This window comes from Engraulis encrasicolus, chromosome 2, assembly GCF_034702125.1.
Source record: "Engraulis encrasicolus isolate BLACKSEA-1 chromosome 2, IST_EnEncr_1.0, whole genome shotgun sequence".
Taxonomy (NCBI): Eukaryota; Metazoa; Chordata; class Actinopteri; order Clupeiformes; family Engraulidae; genus Engraulis; species Engraulis encrasicolus.
The window spans coordinates 32,803,963-32,822,718 of record NC_085858.1 but is presented as its reverse complement, the minus strand read 5'-3'; the positions used below and the strand labels follow the sequence as shown (position 1 = coordinate 32,822,718).

Below are 18,756 nucleotides of genomic sequence, written 5' to 3'. Positions count from 1 at the left end.
TGCAATGTTTTGACAGGGATACATGGGGCGGGGTCTCGAAGCGGAAGTGAATGGATGAAGGGCGGAGTAAGGGATAATTGTAAATGTGTGACACAGATGATCTGCCTTGCAGTTAACGTAAACAGTTAGCTCAAGCACACCAGAACAACCATTTCACTGCACAGGGGAACACTTTCCTCTGTAATGCCAAGGACACCAACACTCATCACATAGCCTAGTAACTTTCAAGATGACTGCTGCGAGTCAAGCAGAGAGGACTGTGTTGGTAAGTAGAGGGTGAGATAGCTAAACAGCTAATACTAAAGCCCTGAGTGTTCTGGCTAGCCGTGTATATGCTAGCCACAGTCAGAATATTGTATGCATTTTGTGCTGTTTGTCCAGATTAGGGTTGTAAAAATAGATTAGACATTGCCAGTGAAGACCGGCTGACAAAGAATAGCTCGTGCTTTGCATTTTTTTTCTAATCTCAGTTTACATCAGCGCTGTGCTTGAGCATAACCATCCCCGAGTTGCTGTCACAAGATGTGTGTATCCCCAAGCTGTGTCCTTGCAGAGAAGTCTTGCTGTCAGGCTAAATCAGCGCCCTTTGTTTAATGAACAACTCACAGCGGAATTAGTTCGCACTGTAAATCAAACACGGGAACAACCATGTCATTCATTTCTTTAGATGTGGGCGGCGTTATCATGTGTTTGTTATTATTCATGCATTAAACAACCAAAGCAGTGTGTAGGCTACAACCAGAGTAGGCATCAGCCCCCATGAGCAGCTTTATAGGGGTTTAGCAAAGGCACATATAGTATTTTCTCCATTCTGTTGATGTATAGCCTTATATGACACATGGTTTCTTTGGTGTGCAAGAATTGTGCAATCCCCACTTAACTGTGGTATGTGATGTTGAAAGAATTCAATGCTTCCCATTACAGGAAGATGAATTCAACTGGCTGCTAAAAGAGGAAGTCCATGCCGTGCTGAAACAGCTGCAAGACATTTTAAAGGTTTTCCCTCCCCCTCTATTTGTATTTTTTAAAGAATATTTTCACGTTGCATGCATGCTGTAGTTGTAGCAAACCATTTTTGCATGTAACATTTGCATGTAACTATGGTGCTGCAAACCCCACACACCCAGCCAGAGAGCTGCAGCTCTAAACATAGGGCTTGTTTTGTCAACAGGAGGCATCCAGGCGTTTTTCAATGCCAACACCAGGATTGGAGGGACAGCTGAAGCAGGAGAATTTTATCCTTGGCAGCTCCACGTAAGTGGTGCTGATGTGAATCTGTGCACTGTGTACTCTGTTACATTTCTGTTTTTGTTCTTCTCGGTTTCGTAATATATATCCCCATCTTATTATCATGTTATTATCCCCAATCATAATTAACTCAAAGCCATAAACACAGTAACCATCAAGAGATGATGTATGCTCAGTCAGCATGCTATAAACCAGAACTCTTCATTGAAGAAGAAAAAATAGCTGCTTTGATTGAGTAGAATGTATTAATGATCCATACTAATTTTGAAAATGCTGTATGGTGTTTTTTCCAGAATGGACCAAGTAAAGGGAGTATTGACTTTGCAAGGTGAAGCATTGACCCAGGCTGTAAGTTCCCCTTCCCATATTGGTTTTTTCTTGTTTTAGAGGGATGAGGGGGTACATGGGTGTAGGCCAGGGGTAGGCAATCATTTTGGCCAAAGGGCCACATTGGGTTTAGAATGTTGGTCGAAGGGCCAGATCTTGCAGGCAACTTGCCTGTCAAACGTAATAATGCAATGTATAATCTATGAGACTCCTATCTTGGGTATTGATTTTAAGAGTATTGTGTGAGAATCACTTTTTATTGTATCACAGCATCACAGTTAAAAGTCTTGTAAAGGCTCTGCGGGCCACATGAAATGGCTCAGCGGCCCGCATGTGGCCCCCGGACCTGAGTTTGCCCACCTCTGCTGTAGGCCTTCCTCTGTGTTTGCCATAATAACAACATGGTTGTTTCATTTGTTTTGTAGGACATCAACATTAAAGTCGCCAAAAGCAGTCAAGTCCTCCATTTCGCTTTCAGGGACGACAAACAGTGGAAACTGCAACAGGTACGACCATCACAGTGGTGTTCTGACATACGATACAATATGATATCAACTTTATTGTCAGTTTTCACTGAAAGTCATTTTGCATCCCTGAGCGGGACTCATTTAAGCAAGGGCAGGGCATACTACATGTAACGTCACAGACTTGTGTGCATAAATACCATGAATGTGGAGCAGGAAGAACCATCTGCCAAAACAAAACATGGAACTTAGGATCACTGACTCTGTGTACATTGCCGCAATAATCGGGTTATTGGAATACACAGGTTATTGGAGTAGACTATTTATTGCTGTTTACATACAGTCTGTCAGTTGCCTGTGTTCCACTCAAGTGTGTGACACGAAGCTAGAATTTAAGGCTTGTGATTGGCTACTTATCATTCTAGAATGATAACCTGATAATAGCCCGATTATGCTGGACACATGTCTTGAGAAATCAGTTTATTAGCCAAAAACCTACCTGTACGAATCGGATTTCTCATAAACATAACTGCAATAAACATAACTGCAATATACGGATTATTATTAACACTTTACATGAACACTTGAATAAACCGGTTACTCCAAAAAGCTGATCATAAACAGTTTATTGATGTGCATATACAAACCCCAACTCCGATGAAGTTGGGACGTTTGGTAAACAGTGAATAAAATCAAAATGCTATCATTTTCAAAACATTCAATCTATTCATTAGATGGAGAATAGTGAAAAGACAACATATTAAGTGTTAAAACCGAGAAAAAATATTGTTTTGGGGGACATATGTACTCATTTCTAATTTGATAAATCCAACACGTCTCAAAAGAGTTGGGACGGGGATCAGTGAAATTTAGTAAACATCCAAATAAGATAAAACAACAAAGAAGAACATTTCAAAATTAATTGTACTGACGGACAATATAGGTGTCCAGGTATAAGATCATCACAGAGAGGCTGAGTCACTCAGAATTAAAGATGCAAAGGGAATAATTACCATAGTTCAACACCATTAGGCCCCATCTTATGATGGAGAGGCTTTTAAACCTGGGTGTGAATTCAAACTTAATAAAATGGGTTGAGTCCTTTCTGACCGAGAGAACACAGTGTGTTCGGGTAAACAAAGCTGTGTCCTCCCCAATTTTTACTAACACTGGGGCTCCACAAGGGAGCGTAATTTCCCCGGTGCTCTTTACACTCTACACAAATGAGTGTAGAAGTAATACAACTGATCATGTCACGATTAAATTCGCAGACGATACAGCCATAGTGGGGTTAATTAAAGACAATAATGAGACCCAATACAGGGCCTGGGTGGATCAGTTTGTAGAGTGGTGTGAGTCCAGCTGTCTTTTTCTAAATACAAGAAAGACAAAAGAACTCATTGTGGATTTTAGAACGGGGAGACACACCCATCAGAACATGGTCATACATGGGGAAGACATTGAGGTGGTGAAAAACTATAAATATCTGGGAACTGTAATAGATGACAAATTAACTTGGAGCTGTAACACCGATACTGTTTACAAAAAGGGAATGCAGAGACTGTACTTCATGAGAAAGCTAATACAATTTAAAGTGGATAGGGATATGATGTGGGGTTTTTATCTTTCTTTTGTTGAGAGCATTTTATGTTTCTGTTCTGTGGCCTGGTACTTCTCCCTGTCTGTTGTTAATAAAAATAAGCTGCATAAGATAATCAACATGGCCAGCAAGATTGCTTGCCAGCCACTAAATAGCATGGCCATGACTGTTGAAGTAAGGGTGGTAAAGAAGGCAAATACCATATGTGAGGATCTCTCCCACCCCTTACAGCAAGCATATGAGTTGTTGCCCTCAGGTAGGAGGTTTAGGATGCCCTCATTTAAGACAAACAGAGCCCGCCAATCATTTATTCCTACTAGTATATCCATCCTAAATAAGACAACTGTAAGTTAGACTGAATAGCACACTGCACTTTGGTACTGAATACTGCACTTTACTGTGTTTATGTTGGGTTTTTTGTCAACCTGTCTTTTTGTCCTATAGAGGGAGGGGAGGCGGGGGGGGGGGGGTCGTGTTTGTCTATTGTGTTCTTGTTTATTGTAATGTCTTTGTAATTGTATCAGATGCACTGAAAATGGCACAGAACAAATTTCCGAAAGGACAAATAAATAATCTATCTATCTATCTATCTATAATTATTACATACATTTTTGAATTCCCTTTGATTTACCACGATTGAGTGTATAAAAGACATATTTTTGTTAATAAAATCATTGTATAGGTTCATGACATCATGAAATATATATTGGCTGTAGTCTCACTCTAGCACTCCAGGAATTAGAGCTATTGAAAATTGACCATATTAAGAATGCTTAATGCATGAAAATGATACAGGGGTGTAACATTCTCCTAAGCACCTGAGCTCACTTGAAATAGACCCAGAAGACATGGGAAAATGTCCTTTGCTTACAGAAGTCAGCAGAAGTTGTAGAAGTCCATTCTTTTTGACAATAATAGAGCATTGCACATCCTGTGCTACAGTGAAAATGGACCATCCAACTTGTGTTAGTGCTAGCTTCAAAAGTCAGCCTCCATGATGGCATGCGGGTGCAGTAGTGCATTGGTTAAGATCTTCTCACTCATCTGTAGAGTTAAATACAGTGCTGAATGGTATAAATGGGTTTTAAACAGCATGAAAGGACACTCATGCGCTATATTTTGAAGGGAGATCTTCAATTACTGCCACGTAGTAAGGTCAAATTGCATTCTCTACTATGTTTTAATAGTTTGGCTCCATCATAAGGACCAGCAGGTGATAAAATGGTGGGTTTTTGGTCAAGACCTGTCACACTGTAAGCACTACAGAAAGGAAAACATTGCAAAACATGACAAGGAATACACCCACCATTTAAGCTGGTGAAATCATGTCCAAGATAGAAATTAACACTGTTTTTTATATAAAATCATCTCATCGGTCAATGTATTTAACTGTTAAGTGTTGTCTTTTGTTTTGTTTTTAGTCTTCCTCGACATTTGCTGCCATTTATTGTCCCCGTCCCAACTCTTTTGAGACGTGTTGGATTTATCAAATTAGAAATGAGTACATATGTCCCCCAAAACAATACTTTTTCTCGGTTTTAACACTTAATATGTTGTCTTTTCACTATTCTCCATCTAATGAATAGATTGAATGTTTTGAAAATGATAGCATTTTGATTTTATTCACTGTTTACCAAACGTCCCAACTTCATCGGAGTTGGGGATTGTAAATGGGCTCACTGTAGCACACAGCTGCAATCACAGATACAGACCACAAAGGGCACAGGCATACTGTACACCGTATTTATTCACACATTCACAATAATATATTAACTTTGTTTATAACTTTGGAAATTGTTTTAGACCCTTGGCCTAAATGTGATGAAAGACCTGGTGGTGATTCAGTAGCCTTGTGAGCAATGCTTCCAGACATTAGCATGACTGACTCCTACTTGTTTTGTAACAGATTTCCTGCAGGGTGGGTCACTGTAGGCTCACTCTCCGCCCAATGCTTACAGCTAATCGTGTGATAAATTGGTAATGTTCAGAGTTGATGATGACCGACCGTAACTTCCATACTTACGGGCTCTAAATGAACACCGGCCAAATGCTGGGGAAATTTCAGTTTGGCTGGTAGAGAAGACTAGCCACTTTGACCCATTAGTAAGTGTGTTTGGCTAATGAGATTAAGTGAGATCTACTAGCCATTTTGGCTGGTGATGAAAAAAGTTAATCTAGAGCCCTGCTTATGTTCTACATTGCTCTGAAAAAGTCACTCAGTATCAGTGAAACGGTGCCCAGAAAATGTTGTACCAATCCATTGTTCCATGCACACAGGTTTTAACATTACTCAAAAAGTTGCCTTATACAACTGTCACCTTAAGGTCACCTGACAAAAGCATTCCAATACTATTGATTCAGTGCTGCCCACGCAACATTTGTTACTAACTTTCTTGGCAACATTTCTCAAAATACTGCTTACTGTCATTGCTTGTCGCTGTGACACACTTTAGGCCTGTTGACTGTACATGAGCTGACCATCCATTCTCTGAATAAGTGACAGAGGCTTTTTCTACATGCAGCTGTGACTGAATTGTGTTTCGCTCTGTCTCCGTCTAGATCCAGGATGCAAGGAACCACGTGAACCAGGCCCTCCATCTCCTGAACAGCCGAGACGAGAGCTACCACTTCAAAACTGGGGCAGAGGTGAACAAGGTCCGTCAACACTCTCTCAGCACCAACGCGCAGAGCTAACATAAATCATACAAAAAGAGAAAAGGGAATGCTTCACTGGGTCCTGTATCCAATTAGTAAAAAAGGGTGCTCATCAAAAAAAAAACTTGGGGGTCCAAACTTCCATGAAAAGATAAAAAAACGATTTGAGGCACTCCTTACTAAAGTTAAAAATCCTTTATTGAACACTGGCTGTGCCTCAAATAGTGTTTTTTTATCCTATCATAAATCATGTGGAAACGCACTCACTCTGGAAATTAAATGACCAGCCTGTCGTATTTTGTTATTGAAAGTGCTGTTTTGGGTCTGACAGTAACAGAAGTCATTGAATAATGTACAGTGAGGAGAATAAGTATTTGATCCCTTGCTGATTTTGTTGGTTTGCCCACTAATAAAGACATGATCAGTCTTTAATGTTAATGATAATATGTATTCTAATATGGAGAGACAGAATATCAAAAAGAAAATCCAGAAATTAACTCTAAAGAATATATAATAATTGATTTGTATTTAATTGAGGGAAATAAGTATTTGATCCCCTGCCAACCATTAAGAGTTCTGATCCCGCAGATCAAATGGCACTTCCAATCAACTTGTTATCTGAATTGAACACACCTGTTAATAGTAACCTGCACAAAAGACACATTGAATCTGCAGAATCAGTCCATAGAATCAGTCAATCAAACAAACTAAACTCGCCAACATGGGACAGACCAAAACGCTGTCAAAGGATGTCAGGGACAAGATTTTAGAACTCAACAAGGCTGAAATGGGCTCCTGGATATTAAAGAGCAAACTGTTGGTGCATTTCTTCCCAATTTTAGGACATACAAAATGATCATCAATCATCAATCTTAGGCCTGTCTGTGGTTCCATACAAGAGTTGACCTTGTGGGAATTTAATAATCAGAAAAAAGGAGATAAAGCACCTCAAAACTGTATGGGAGGAGCTAGGAAATGATCTCAAGGCAGCTGGGACCTCAATCACTAAGAAAACTATTGGAAACACTTGATACCACAGCGGATTAAAATCCTGCAGTGCATGTATGGTACCCCGGCTTCAGAAGGAACCTGTTCAGGCTCACCTGAGGTTTGCCAATGAACGTCAAACTGGATTAGGATATGATTGGGAGGTGCTGGAATCAGATGACACCAAAATCAAACTGTTTTGCATTAACAAAACTCGATGTGTTTGGAGGAAGAGAAATGCTGCCTATGATCCCAAGAACAACACCTTCTCCAACATCATAAATGAAAGTGGTAACATTATGTTTTGAGGTTGTTTGTCTGGCCAAGACACAGGACAACTTCACATCGTCAAGAAATGGATGGAGGGAGACATGTAAACGTACAATGCTGCATGCCAACCTCTTTCCCACCACCACTAGACTGAAGGTGGGTCATGGATTGGCCTCCCAAAATGATAATAATCCATAACATACAGCCCAAGCAACGAAGGAGTAGCTCAAGCAGAAGCACATTAAGGTCATGAAGTGGCCTAGACCAGTGTTTCCCAACCAGGGGTACGTGTACCACTAGGGGTACGCGAGCACACTGCAGGGGGTACTTGGAAAGATATAATTATAACAAATGTATGGAGCAGTCACATCAGGACAGGGAAATCAATATAAAACATGAATTAGGGGGTACTCATGGCACAACAAAGAGGTTTAGGGGGTACGGGAGACATAAAAGGTTGGGAAACACTGGCCTAGACAGTTTCCAAACATTAACCCTATAATAATCCTGTGAAGGGAACAGAAGCTCCCATTTGGCAAGCTACAGTCATACAACTTAAGTGATTTAGAGATGATCTGCAAAGAAAAGTGGACAAAAATCCTTTCTAATATATCCACAAACATTGTAATTAACTGAAAGAAACATCTGACCTCTGTATGAGAAAACAAGGGCTTTGCCACCAAGTATTTTGTCTTCTTTGACTAGAGGGGTCAAATACTTATTTTCCTCAATGGAATACAAATCAATTAAAATATATTCTTCAAAGTTATTTTCTGGATTTTCTTTTTGATATTCTGCCTCTCTATATTAGAATACATTTTATCATTAATATTATAGAATGATCATGTCTTTATTAGTGGGCAAACCGACAAAATCAGCAAGGGATCAAATACTTATTCTCCTCACTGTATATAGACTATAGGTTCCATTGATCATATCTCTCTCCGTATTGATGATGGTTGGAATTCATATAACTCTGACCTTAGCAGAGGACTATGCATTCAGCTATTTCCTTCTTTGCTTATGAACCGACGTAGGCTTTAAAGGGACACTGTGTGAGATTTTTAGTTGTTTATTTCCAGAGTTCATGGTGCCCATTCACTAATGTTACCTTTTTCATGAATACTTACCACCACCTTCAAGTCACCTTCATTATTCATCATTACAAGTATTCATTATTCATTATACATTCATTACACTTTTCATACATGAAAAGGGGATCTTCTCCATGGTGAATTTCCCAAAATAGCAATTTTTAGCTGCAAAAATGAATCTACTTGGACCATACTAGAAAATATTTGTTTATTACTTAATAAACTTTCATGTAAATATCAAATTTGGCAGCCTAGTTTCAATGAACAGCATAGTTGCAGTACCTTTTTTGACCATTTCCTGCACAGTGTACCTTTAAATTGGTCCTTTAGTGTAAGTTTTAGTTTACACACATTGCCCTTCTTTTTGGTGTGATTTTATTCAGTGAAAGATGTAAGGGTTAACGTTCGGCGAGAAGGTCGCTACCGTGGAATAGCAGCATGACAGAGAGAATCTTTAGACCCCGACGCGGAGCTGAAGCTGAAGTGCTGCTATTCCACAAAGCGCGACTCGCCGAACGTTAACCCGCTTATTATATGGATATACTTAAATGATTCACACATGGCGGGGACATTTCTTTAGGCCTATTTAATGTTAAGTTTATTATAGTTTTTCATGTCAAGATTGTTGCTGCGCTAAACAAAACAGTGCCGTTGTGGAACACCGCTAGGCAACAGGTAGCCTAGAGACAACAGGTGTTGTCTATCACAGCAGCTGATTAGAGACTTGTTGAAAAGTCGCTTTAGCAGTGAAAAGTCTTGTTGCCATTGACAGCGGTCTGTTATAGACCAACCCGTCCGTTATCGAAAAATAACAGACGTGCGAACGTTGGGGAGCCCCGTTGAAATGAATGGAGCATTCGACCGATGACGTCACAACCATATAGGCTAATAAGTAAGGGTTAACGTTCGGCGAGAAGGTCGCTACCGTGGAATAGCAGCACGACAGAGAGAATTTTTAGACCCCGACGCGGAGCGGAGGGGTCTTGTTCTCTCTGAAGTGCTGCTATTCCACAAAGCGACCGACTCGCCGAAAGTTAACCCGCTTATTATATGGATATACTTAAATGATTCACACATGGCGGGGACATTTCTTTAGGCCTATTTAATGTGAAGGCTAGGCTATTAGGCTATAGTTTTTAATGTCAAAAGATTGTTGCTGCGCAAAACAAAACAGTGCCGTTGTGGAACACCGCTAACAGCTAGGTAGCCAGGACAACAGGTGTTGTCTATCACAGCAGCTGATTAGAGTCTTGTTGAAAAGTCGCTTTAGCAGTGAAAAGTCTTGCTGCCATTGACAGCGGTCTGTTATAGACCAACCCGTCCGTTATCGAAAAATAACAGACGTGCGAACGTTGGGGAGCCCCATTGAAATGAATGGAGCATTCGACCGATGACGTCACACCATATAATAACATGTATTAATGTATGGTCATTTTTAGATATTGGTGAATTATCAAAACATGGCCTAAAATCATAATGGTATATTGCAACTTTGAGACATGTTTCTACACGTGAATCTAAAAAAAATGTTGGGGATGCAAAATGAATTTCAGTGCAAACTGACCAAACATTGCATAAAACAATCCTGTTATGTACTGTTACTTAGAGACACGTAAATAAATAAAAAATGTACCCTGGTTTGTGTGTTTAATGGCTGGGTGGGGTGTTGGTTTTGTTTTCTGGTGTCTCTGCAGCTGATGGATGCGGTGATGCTGCAGTTGACACGGGCCCGCAATCGCCTCACCACCCCCGCCACCATGACCCTGCCCGAGCTCGCCTCCAGCGGCCTCATGGTGAGCAGACCTACACAGCAAGGCTCAAGACTTACAAGCATGTTTAACATTATACTTGTACTGTATATCTCATGTATGCATGCATATGTCGATGCATAATGTTTAAATATACTGTGAGAGACATGCAGTACATATGAGACTTTGCAACATTTAAGAATTGGTGAAATGTGCATGTATGCTTTATTCATGTTCATTTCTTAAATGAGAAATGGACCATTTTAGTATATGCCATATTTAGCCATTGATGAATAATTTTGTACATTTCTCGTTTCACATGTTTCTTTTTCTTAAGACCCATAAGGTCTGAAACCAGTGTATATAAATGGATGATTGTTTACTGTTGCGGAGACTGTTCCTATAGCTGTTAGTACACTGTTAAACTTAGATTCCCCCCACCCCCCTCCTCACAGAAAATGTTCTCTCCTGCTATGCCTGGAGACGTGATGGTGAACTTCTACATCAACCTCAGTAAGCTGTGCTTGGTCGTCTACCAGCTGCATGTGCTGCAGCCAAATACTACCAAGGTAAACCTCTTTATTTATTTATTATTATTATTAATCCGATTATCTTTGGTTAGTGTTTTTTTTGTCCAGAATGACAAAAATATGAATGTGGGACATGCCTTGTTCTACTACATGTATACACAGCTAAAATATTGATTAAGACGTAAAACACTTACATTTTTCTTTACAGAACTTTAAACCAGCAGGAAGTTCTGTCTTGCACAACCCTGGAGCCATGTTGTAAGTACCGATATTATCGTACATGTCTTGAGTTTATTGTACTGAAAATGTAGAGTACAGCTGCTTGTATAACTTTTAAAGTTCAAGTTCAAGTTTATCATAGCCAAATCAACAGTATGACATACAGTTGCTAGGAATGTCTTTTGGTTTGCTCACAAATTTAACAACACAAATACACATAGCTAAGACAAAAGACAAGAAAACAAAAGGGGCCATAAATAAAAAGGGAATTACACATACAAATAAACATTTGAAAAGTGCAATAAGACATAATACAGTATATAGTGCAAGGTAGGCAAGAGGTAGAAGGCCATGCAGTGTAGTGGCTGTAAAGTGCTTTTAACAAGCCAGCTGGCTTCACAGCTGAATGGTTGACTGAGTGCTGTACTTCCCTCCCTCTGTGTCTGGCAGTGAGATAAACAACGCTAAGTTTGAGGTCAGCCACGTCCACAAGGTGGAGTGTGTGGTGCCCTGGCTGAACGACACCCTGGTCTTCTTCACCATCTCACTGCAGCTCTGTCAGCAGCTCAAGGACAAGGTCAGCTGTGTGTGTGTGTGTGTGTGTGTGTGTGTGTGTGTGTGTGTGTGTGTGTGTGTCTGTCTCTGTGTGTGTCTGTCTGTGTGTGTGTGTGTGTGTGTACCGGTACGTATACACAGGTGTCAATCCCGAGTTCAGAAATTTAAATTCCTGTCAGAAATTGATTCAACCAGCTTGGTATAAGCTGATAGTAATGAGTACTCAACACGGGTTCCTCAGTGGATCATTTCCATTACCCTAACTCCCATCCTCCCTTGTGCTTGTGGCCTCGTGATGACACAAGACGTCATTGACGACAGAAGTTTGATTTTAATATCTTGCAAAAGTGCAATTCAAATGTCATTTTTAAATTTGCAGTCTGGATGTTGAATGGGGGAAAATCTCCTGGGTCATTTCACGTGAAATCAGACACTTTGGGACCCGACCGACACAGATTTCAATTATACTTGGTGTGCCTGTTTAGTAGCAAGGTAGCACCCCAGAACTGCATTTGTGTGAATCTGACACCAATATTAAGGGAGAAACAGACTAGGAAAGGTTTACATATGAGGGTAGGACCCTATACATTCAGCCTTGATTATATCAGTCAGTGTAAGTCACAAAAAGATGCCTGTGGTGTTATTTGAAAGCTCTTTTCTGGCTCTACAAATTACACAACAGCATGGAAGACAACAACCCTCAGAATATGAATTATGATAAATTGAAAAATTAAAAATTGAATATCAAAAAAACTTATATTTTGAAATGGCCAGTTCCTTGTCTAAACGTAGCCTGCAATGTCATGAACTCCTGAAATGCTGGTGTTTGGTTCTTTATTCATTTCAGAGATAATTGGACTCAACAATATGGCACCATACAGATCACCAAGTAATAATATGGTAATACCATAGTAATATCACGTGACAGCATGTCAATCGGAATATGTGAAGGATGGAGATGGTCCATGAGGATGCAGGGAGTTCAGTTTCACCTCTCCAGTGCTCAGCATACATTCCTCAACACATGCTAGCCACCAGTTGCCATCATATATAGATATAACATAACCTTTGATGCTTGAACATGTAAAAAAATCCTTTACTGAGCTTATTCTTTCAACCCTGCCTTCTCTGAATGCTGAAAATGGTCTAGCTTCCACTGTGTCCATTGACAATGAGCAGAAGCGGTGTAGTTTTTGAGTACCTGGAATAGGGACAGACAAGGGTGCAGGGCCCACCGGGAATATGCCAGATGGCCAGTCCAGCCCTGTCCCTGACACTACTCTATTACTACTTTATTACAACTCATTTTAACCTTTATGTCCCATTATCTCTGAAATGAATAAAGAACCAAACACCCCATATTCAGGTGTTGTTTATGACCTTACAGGCTATGTTTAGACAAGAAATTCTAGACAAGAACATTTTTAAATATACGTTTTTTTATATATATTCAATTTTTTTATTGTTTGATGCATCATAATTCATATTCTGAAGGTTGTTGTATTCCATGCTGTTTGTGTAATTTGTAGAGCCAGAAAAGAGCTTTCAAACAACACCTCAGACATCTTTTTGTGACTTACACTGACTGATATAATCAAGGCTGAATGTATAGTGTCCTACCCTCATATGTAAACCTTTGCTAGTCTGTTTCTCCCTTAATATTGGTGTCAGATTCACACAAATGCAGTTCTGGGGTGTTACCTTGCTACTAAACAGGCACACCAAGTATGATTGAAATCTGTGTCGGTCTGGTCCCAGTGTCTGATTTCACATGAAATGACCCTCCTAAAAGTTTATGTGGCTCTGCTGACAGTGGGGAAACTGCCCGAGGCTACAAGCACAGGTCGAGGACTTAAGTTAGGATAATGGATTGTACCTAGTGAGCCGCCTATGTCATAAGGAAACTGGCAGGGTTTTTACCAGATTTGGATTTATTCACTCAAGGCCAAGTGTCTTTAAACTAATGTTGGAAACAATGTCTGTAAATGTCTGTCCTCGTAGCTCTATTCAAAGGCAACATTATTATCGAAGACCTAGTGTATCTAGATCACAAGATGTAGTAGACCACTTCAATCACAAGTTTAGTCTTAGCAACCAATGTCAGTTACGAGAGTGATACCTAGGGTGAATGACTAACCTTGATGGCGACAAAAAGGTATGCCAACATTGGGCCATAGCTGCCTCCATAGTGAATGATTAGCCTTACAAATGTGTCTTGGTTTGTTTTCTGTGTGTCTGTGCAGATATCCGTGTTCTCCAGTTTCTGGAACTACAGGCCATTTTAAACTGAGGCCACAACCAACAAATCCTCAAAGAGAGGAATTCACTACAATGTCCCCTCACCCCTCCAGTAATTGTGGTTCGTACACCTGTCTCCCAGGATGTTCTACAGAGTCAACCTGGGGGGTATTCCAAGAAACGTGGTCAAGTCTGAAACCTGGTTAATTAACCCTACAGGAAGTGGTAAACCTAATAATACATTAGCCGCAAGTGTCATTTAGTTCATAAAATGGGGACTTCAGGCTCTTCTATTAGATGATTTACCACCACTACCTCAAGGTTAACTTAATCTGGTTTACCTCTGAACCTGCTTCTTGGAATACCCACCTGAGGAACACCAGCCTCTCTGGTTATTTGTCCATGTGGTATTTGAATAGGAACAATAAGCTAATTTGTGGAGGGAGCATGCAAACGCTCGGTGTCCATGGTGCAGTTAGGATGGAAAAACACATACAGATGTAGGGAGGCATGTGTGGACAACCCGTGTCCTTTATTGCCCTCAGTGGAGTATCATTATGGAGTAATCATTTAGATGTTTTGTGTTGTGTGTGTCTCAGTGTTTTTTTTCTTTGTGCTGGTAGACTTGCTTTGTTTTGTTGCTGACGCATATTAGAAAGAAATGTTATGACAGCGATGGTGACAAGTCATGCTGTGAAGTTATACTTGACACATTTCTTGTAGCGGCACCGTTTTGTTCTTACATGTCATGAATGGACCTCCTATTTTAATATTTGTCCCATATAAGCTGGATATGTTTCTTTTGCTGAATCACATGTTTCCTTTTCAGCTCTGATCAGTAGTCTGTTAATCGATATTCCTTAAATCAAGCCATTTCTTGAAGTCGATAACATCCAGCAGATTTAGCAGTATGAGTACCAGTAATTACATTCCCTAACACTACAGACAGAAGGTTTTAAATGTTTTGCACTTGTTTGTTAAATGTAACGTTTTCTTTTGTTACTTGAGTTACTGCATTCCAAAGACATTTTTTGTCTTTTTCACGGTTGCTGACACTATATGATGTAAAGAATTCACTAGCATCAGCTCATGGGAAGAGTCTGATCACAAAACCATTCCATGAGATTTTCAAGGGGTATAACTGGCATTACTCGAAAAGACTTCAGGAGGCTTAACTCTATTCAACGCTGCACTTATTTTTTCCTCTTGTTGCTTATACACATGTATTCTTTTGTTTCAGAAAACAAGCAAAACTGTTCTGCTTAATTTATTTATTTATCATTCAGTATTGCATTATTTTGCACTTTTTGACTGTTTTTGTCTTGATGTTCAATTTCATTTCAACGTGGAACAAATGAAGTCTTACACTATTTTTAAAAGAAATATGGACCATAAAATATACTGTGCTCTAAATAAATGTGAAAGTATATATGCATCACCTTGTCATTTAATTGTGTCTTTGTTTAGTGAGGGTGGCGCTGATGATAAGGTTTCATTGTACAACTTGAGGGGAGTGTAACCTGAGTGTCAGTATACAAACTAGGCCAACTGTACTAAATCCACCAGTCAGGTCGAAGAATATGGAAAAAAAACAAAGCGAAACATATACCGGTGTATATATATATTTATATTCATTCATTTTTTTAATAATTTAAAAAAGGTTATTTACATTTTTCATCTTAAAAGAGAATTTTCAACAAAGTGTTTTAAAGAGGTCAACAAAACAAAAGTGACTTAGTGATCTAGGATGCGACTTGGCAACAACATGACAAACAGCAGGCAGCTGACTTCTTAGAGATTAACAGACCACTTGTGCTTTCATTCTGTATAACATGAATCATGTGATCACAAAAAAACATATAAAAATAAGGTTGAGACCGTGGTGCTGCAGACCCAGAATGTGTGGAGTTACATGGTCCTCATGGGTCCAGGGCCATATTATCAATCCCCACCTTATGTCTGCGAGGCTGAGATGGAAAAAGGAAAGAAGAGTTGTTGTTTTTACATGCTCAATTATGCATCGAGTCTAAATCGTGAAACAGATTGACTTCAACCACATAGGCCTACCTTTTCATCGCAGCAGCAACAGCAGAGGCATCGAATGAGAACCAGAAGGATGAGCAATAGGATCATGCCTAAGGGGAAATAATATTTAATAATAATAATAATAATAATATGTATTGTCTTCAGTGTAATATCACCATACACAATGGTCTCAAAATACTTGAGTGTGTGGAATGCTTATAACTAAATGTAATAAATGAGTGTACATGTTTCAAGTGTCATACACAAAAACCAACAGTGCTCCATAAATTCCCATGTACATACAGTCCCAAGAAAAAGTTTGTACACCCTTTGAAATTTCTTACTTTTCAGTCAAAATAGATCATAAAACATGGTCTGATCTTCCCGGAAATCTCAAGAAGGAACAATCAGAGTCTGCTTTAACTAATTCCACACAAACAATTACATGTTTTCATATTTTTATTGGCCATAAGGCTATAACATTCACAGGAGAGCAAGGCATAAGTAAGTACACCCTTGCATTAAATAGGTTTTAACCCTCAGTTAGTTGCAATATCCTCAACCAGACTTGTCCTGTAGTTGCAGATCAGATTAACAAATCAATCTGGATGTATCTTGTCTCCCTCTTCTTTAGAGAACTGCCTCTCGTCATCAAGGTTTCTGGGATGTCTGGAGTGCATAGCTTTATTGACTTCATGCCATATAATCTCAATTGTTTTTAGTCAGGGCTTTGTCTGGGCTATTCCAGAATGTGTACTTCATTGTTATGAAGCCATTCTAATGTCGATTTGCTTCTTAAGTATGGGTTGTTGTCACATTTCAGCACCCATCCTCTTGTGTGCTTCAACAGTGTGACAGACTTCCTCACATTTTTTCTGTAAAATATCACAATAAACTTGAGTTCATTGCTCCACTGATAGTAGCAAACTTTCAAGGGCCTGAGGCAGCAAGGTAGCCGCATATAATGATGCTCCCGCCACCATACTCAGATGTGGAGATGTAACCAAGAAAAGCTAAAAATGGGGTTCATTCTGCCAATCTAAAATTATTGGGGTTTCTGTCCAAAAAAATATTGCTGCAACTTTGAGGTTTGCGAAAAAAGCATTTATATGCTTCATAAAATTACTGCTAAATATTCAGTAGACCAACGTTGAAACTAAAGTTGAATTTTTCAGGGGAACACATAGTATCATGTTTGGAGGAGAACTGGAGAACCACACCTTCACCAAAACATCATCTCCACTTTTCAGTATGGTGGCGGCAGCATCATTATATGCGGCTACTTTGGTGCCTCAGGCCCTTGTCAGTTAGCTATTATCAGTGGAACAATGAACTCAGAAGTTTATTGAGATATTTTACAGAAAGAATGTGAGGTAGTCTGTCACACAGTTGAGGCACACAAGAGGATGGGTGCTGAAATGGGACAACTACCCATATTTTAGAGGCAATTGACATTTGAATTGCTTCATAAGAATGAAATACACATTCTGGAATAGCCCAGTCAAAGCTCTGACAAAAACATTTCAGATGATATGGCATGAAGTCAAGAAAGCTATTCACTAAAGATATCCCAGAAACCTTGCTGAAGAAGGGCAGTTTTCTAAAGAAGAGGGAGACAAGATACATCCAGATTGTTTTGTTAATCTGATCTGCAACTACAGGAAACATCTGGTTGAGGTTATTGCGACTAACTTAAGGTTAAAACCTATTGAATGCAAGGGTGTACTTACTTATGCCTTGCTGTCCTGTGAATGTTTACATCTTATGGCCAATGAAAATATGAAAACTTGTAAATGTTTGGGTTGAATTAGTTAAAGCAGACTCTGGTTGTTCCTTCTTGTGATTTCTGGAAAGATCAGACTATGTTTTATGACCAATTTTGACAGAAATGTAAGAAATGTCAAAGGGTGTACAAACTTTTTCCTGGGACTGTAAGTGTAAGCTGTAAGGCTAAATATAGGTCACTGGCTCTTACCAATGAAAATGAAGAACACAGCAAAGGAAGCCTTGTCCCAGTCTGACTGGAAAAGATCCTTTGATTGAAGTCTGGAGACAACATCCTTGAACTGGTCCTCAAACTCTTCCTTCAGGTCTTCAGACATGGTGTACTCTGGAAATCTGGGAAACAAACAATCACTGTCATTCACTAGATAATGGCAGGTTTAATAGCTGGTCAATATTGTGTTTTCTGTTTAAATACATTTAACAAACAGGTGGTAACCCTGCTACAATTCATATGGCGTCACATATTTAAACTAGGTTACCAGGACAGTGGGGATGAGCAGTAATGACAGACTTTGAAAGGAAATATAATAAATCCATGAAATGTATTAAACTGAAGTTGATCAGTCCTTTTCCCGCAGTAGTTTAATCACTAAAAATGACGAGCTTGGTAGAAGAGTTGCTCACCTGTGCCGTTTACTTCCTCTTTTCCGGGTGAAACCCCACCTGCTGCTTTTCAAACCTGTTTTGCATAGACCCAAGCAAAGGGGATAGTTCTAGCTCTCAGGACTTAAAGGAGACAGCAGTGCAAAAGAACGGGCAACTGAGCACATTTAAACCATTTTTTGCGCGTAAAGCCTGTCAAATAATTTCCTTAAATAAAGTGTGGGGTAAATAAGTCTATTTAACGATTGTAACAAACGGTCTAATGTCATTATGTGTTTTATTTTGTATATTCATACATATAAAAATACAATGAAATGGGAAAAATGTATTGTCCCAAAACGGTCAAGCGAAGGGCAAGTTATTTATTAGACGTCATCACATCATGACAGTCTCTGCCACTACGCTAGA

At 39.5% G+C, this 18,756-nt stretch overlaps 2 protein-coding genes across 4 annotated transcripts; one reads left to right on the top strand and one right to left on the bottom strand.

The window, feature by feature from the left end:
* Positions 1-100: 100 nt before the first annotated feature.
* On the top strand, positions 101-15,370 carry rogdi (rogdi atypical leucine zipper). Its single transcript, XM_063186798.1, has 11 exons — positions 101-265; positions 925-996; positions 1,172-1,254; positions 1,542-1,596; positions 2,001-2,081; positions 6,199-6,294; positions 10,340-10,438; positions 10,849-10,962; positions 11,132-11,181; positions 11,593-11,719; positions 13,941-15,370. The coding sequence occupies exons 1-11, from the start codon at positions 230-232 to the stop codon at positions 13,980-13,982; spliced, it is 855 nt and encodes a 284-aa protein (XP_063042868.1). The 5' UTR covers positions 101-229; the 3' UTR covers positions 13,983-15,370.
* Positions 15,371-15,547: 177 nt separating this feature from the next.
* smim22 (small integral membrane protein 22) lies at positions 15,548-18,584 on the bottom strand. Of its 3 annotated transcripts, none has more exons than XM_063186821.1 (4): positions 18,370-18,584; positions 17,936-18,070; positions 16,003-16,070; positions 15,548-15,902 (listed from the first exon to the last, which is right to left on the bottom strand). In XM_063186821.1, the coding sequence occupies exons 2-4, from the start codon at positions 18,060-18,062 to the stop codon at positions 15,855-15,857; spliced, it is 243 nt and encodes an 80-aa protein (XP_063042891.1). In that variant the 5' UTR covers positions 18,063-18,070; positions 18,370-18,584; the 3' UTR covers positions 15,548-15,854. The 3 variants fall into 3 exon arrangements, with proteins under 3 accessions (XP_063042891.1, XP_063042878.1, XP_063042884.1); XM_063186808.1 differs by having other exon boundaries at positions 17,936-18,078; positions 18,370-18,574; XM_063186814.1 differs by lacking the exon at positions 18,370-18,584 and adding an exon at positions 18,225-18,260 and having other exon boundaries at positions 17,936-18,078.
* Positions 18,585-18,756: the final 172 nt, after the last annotated feature.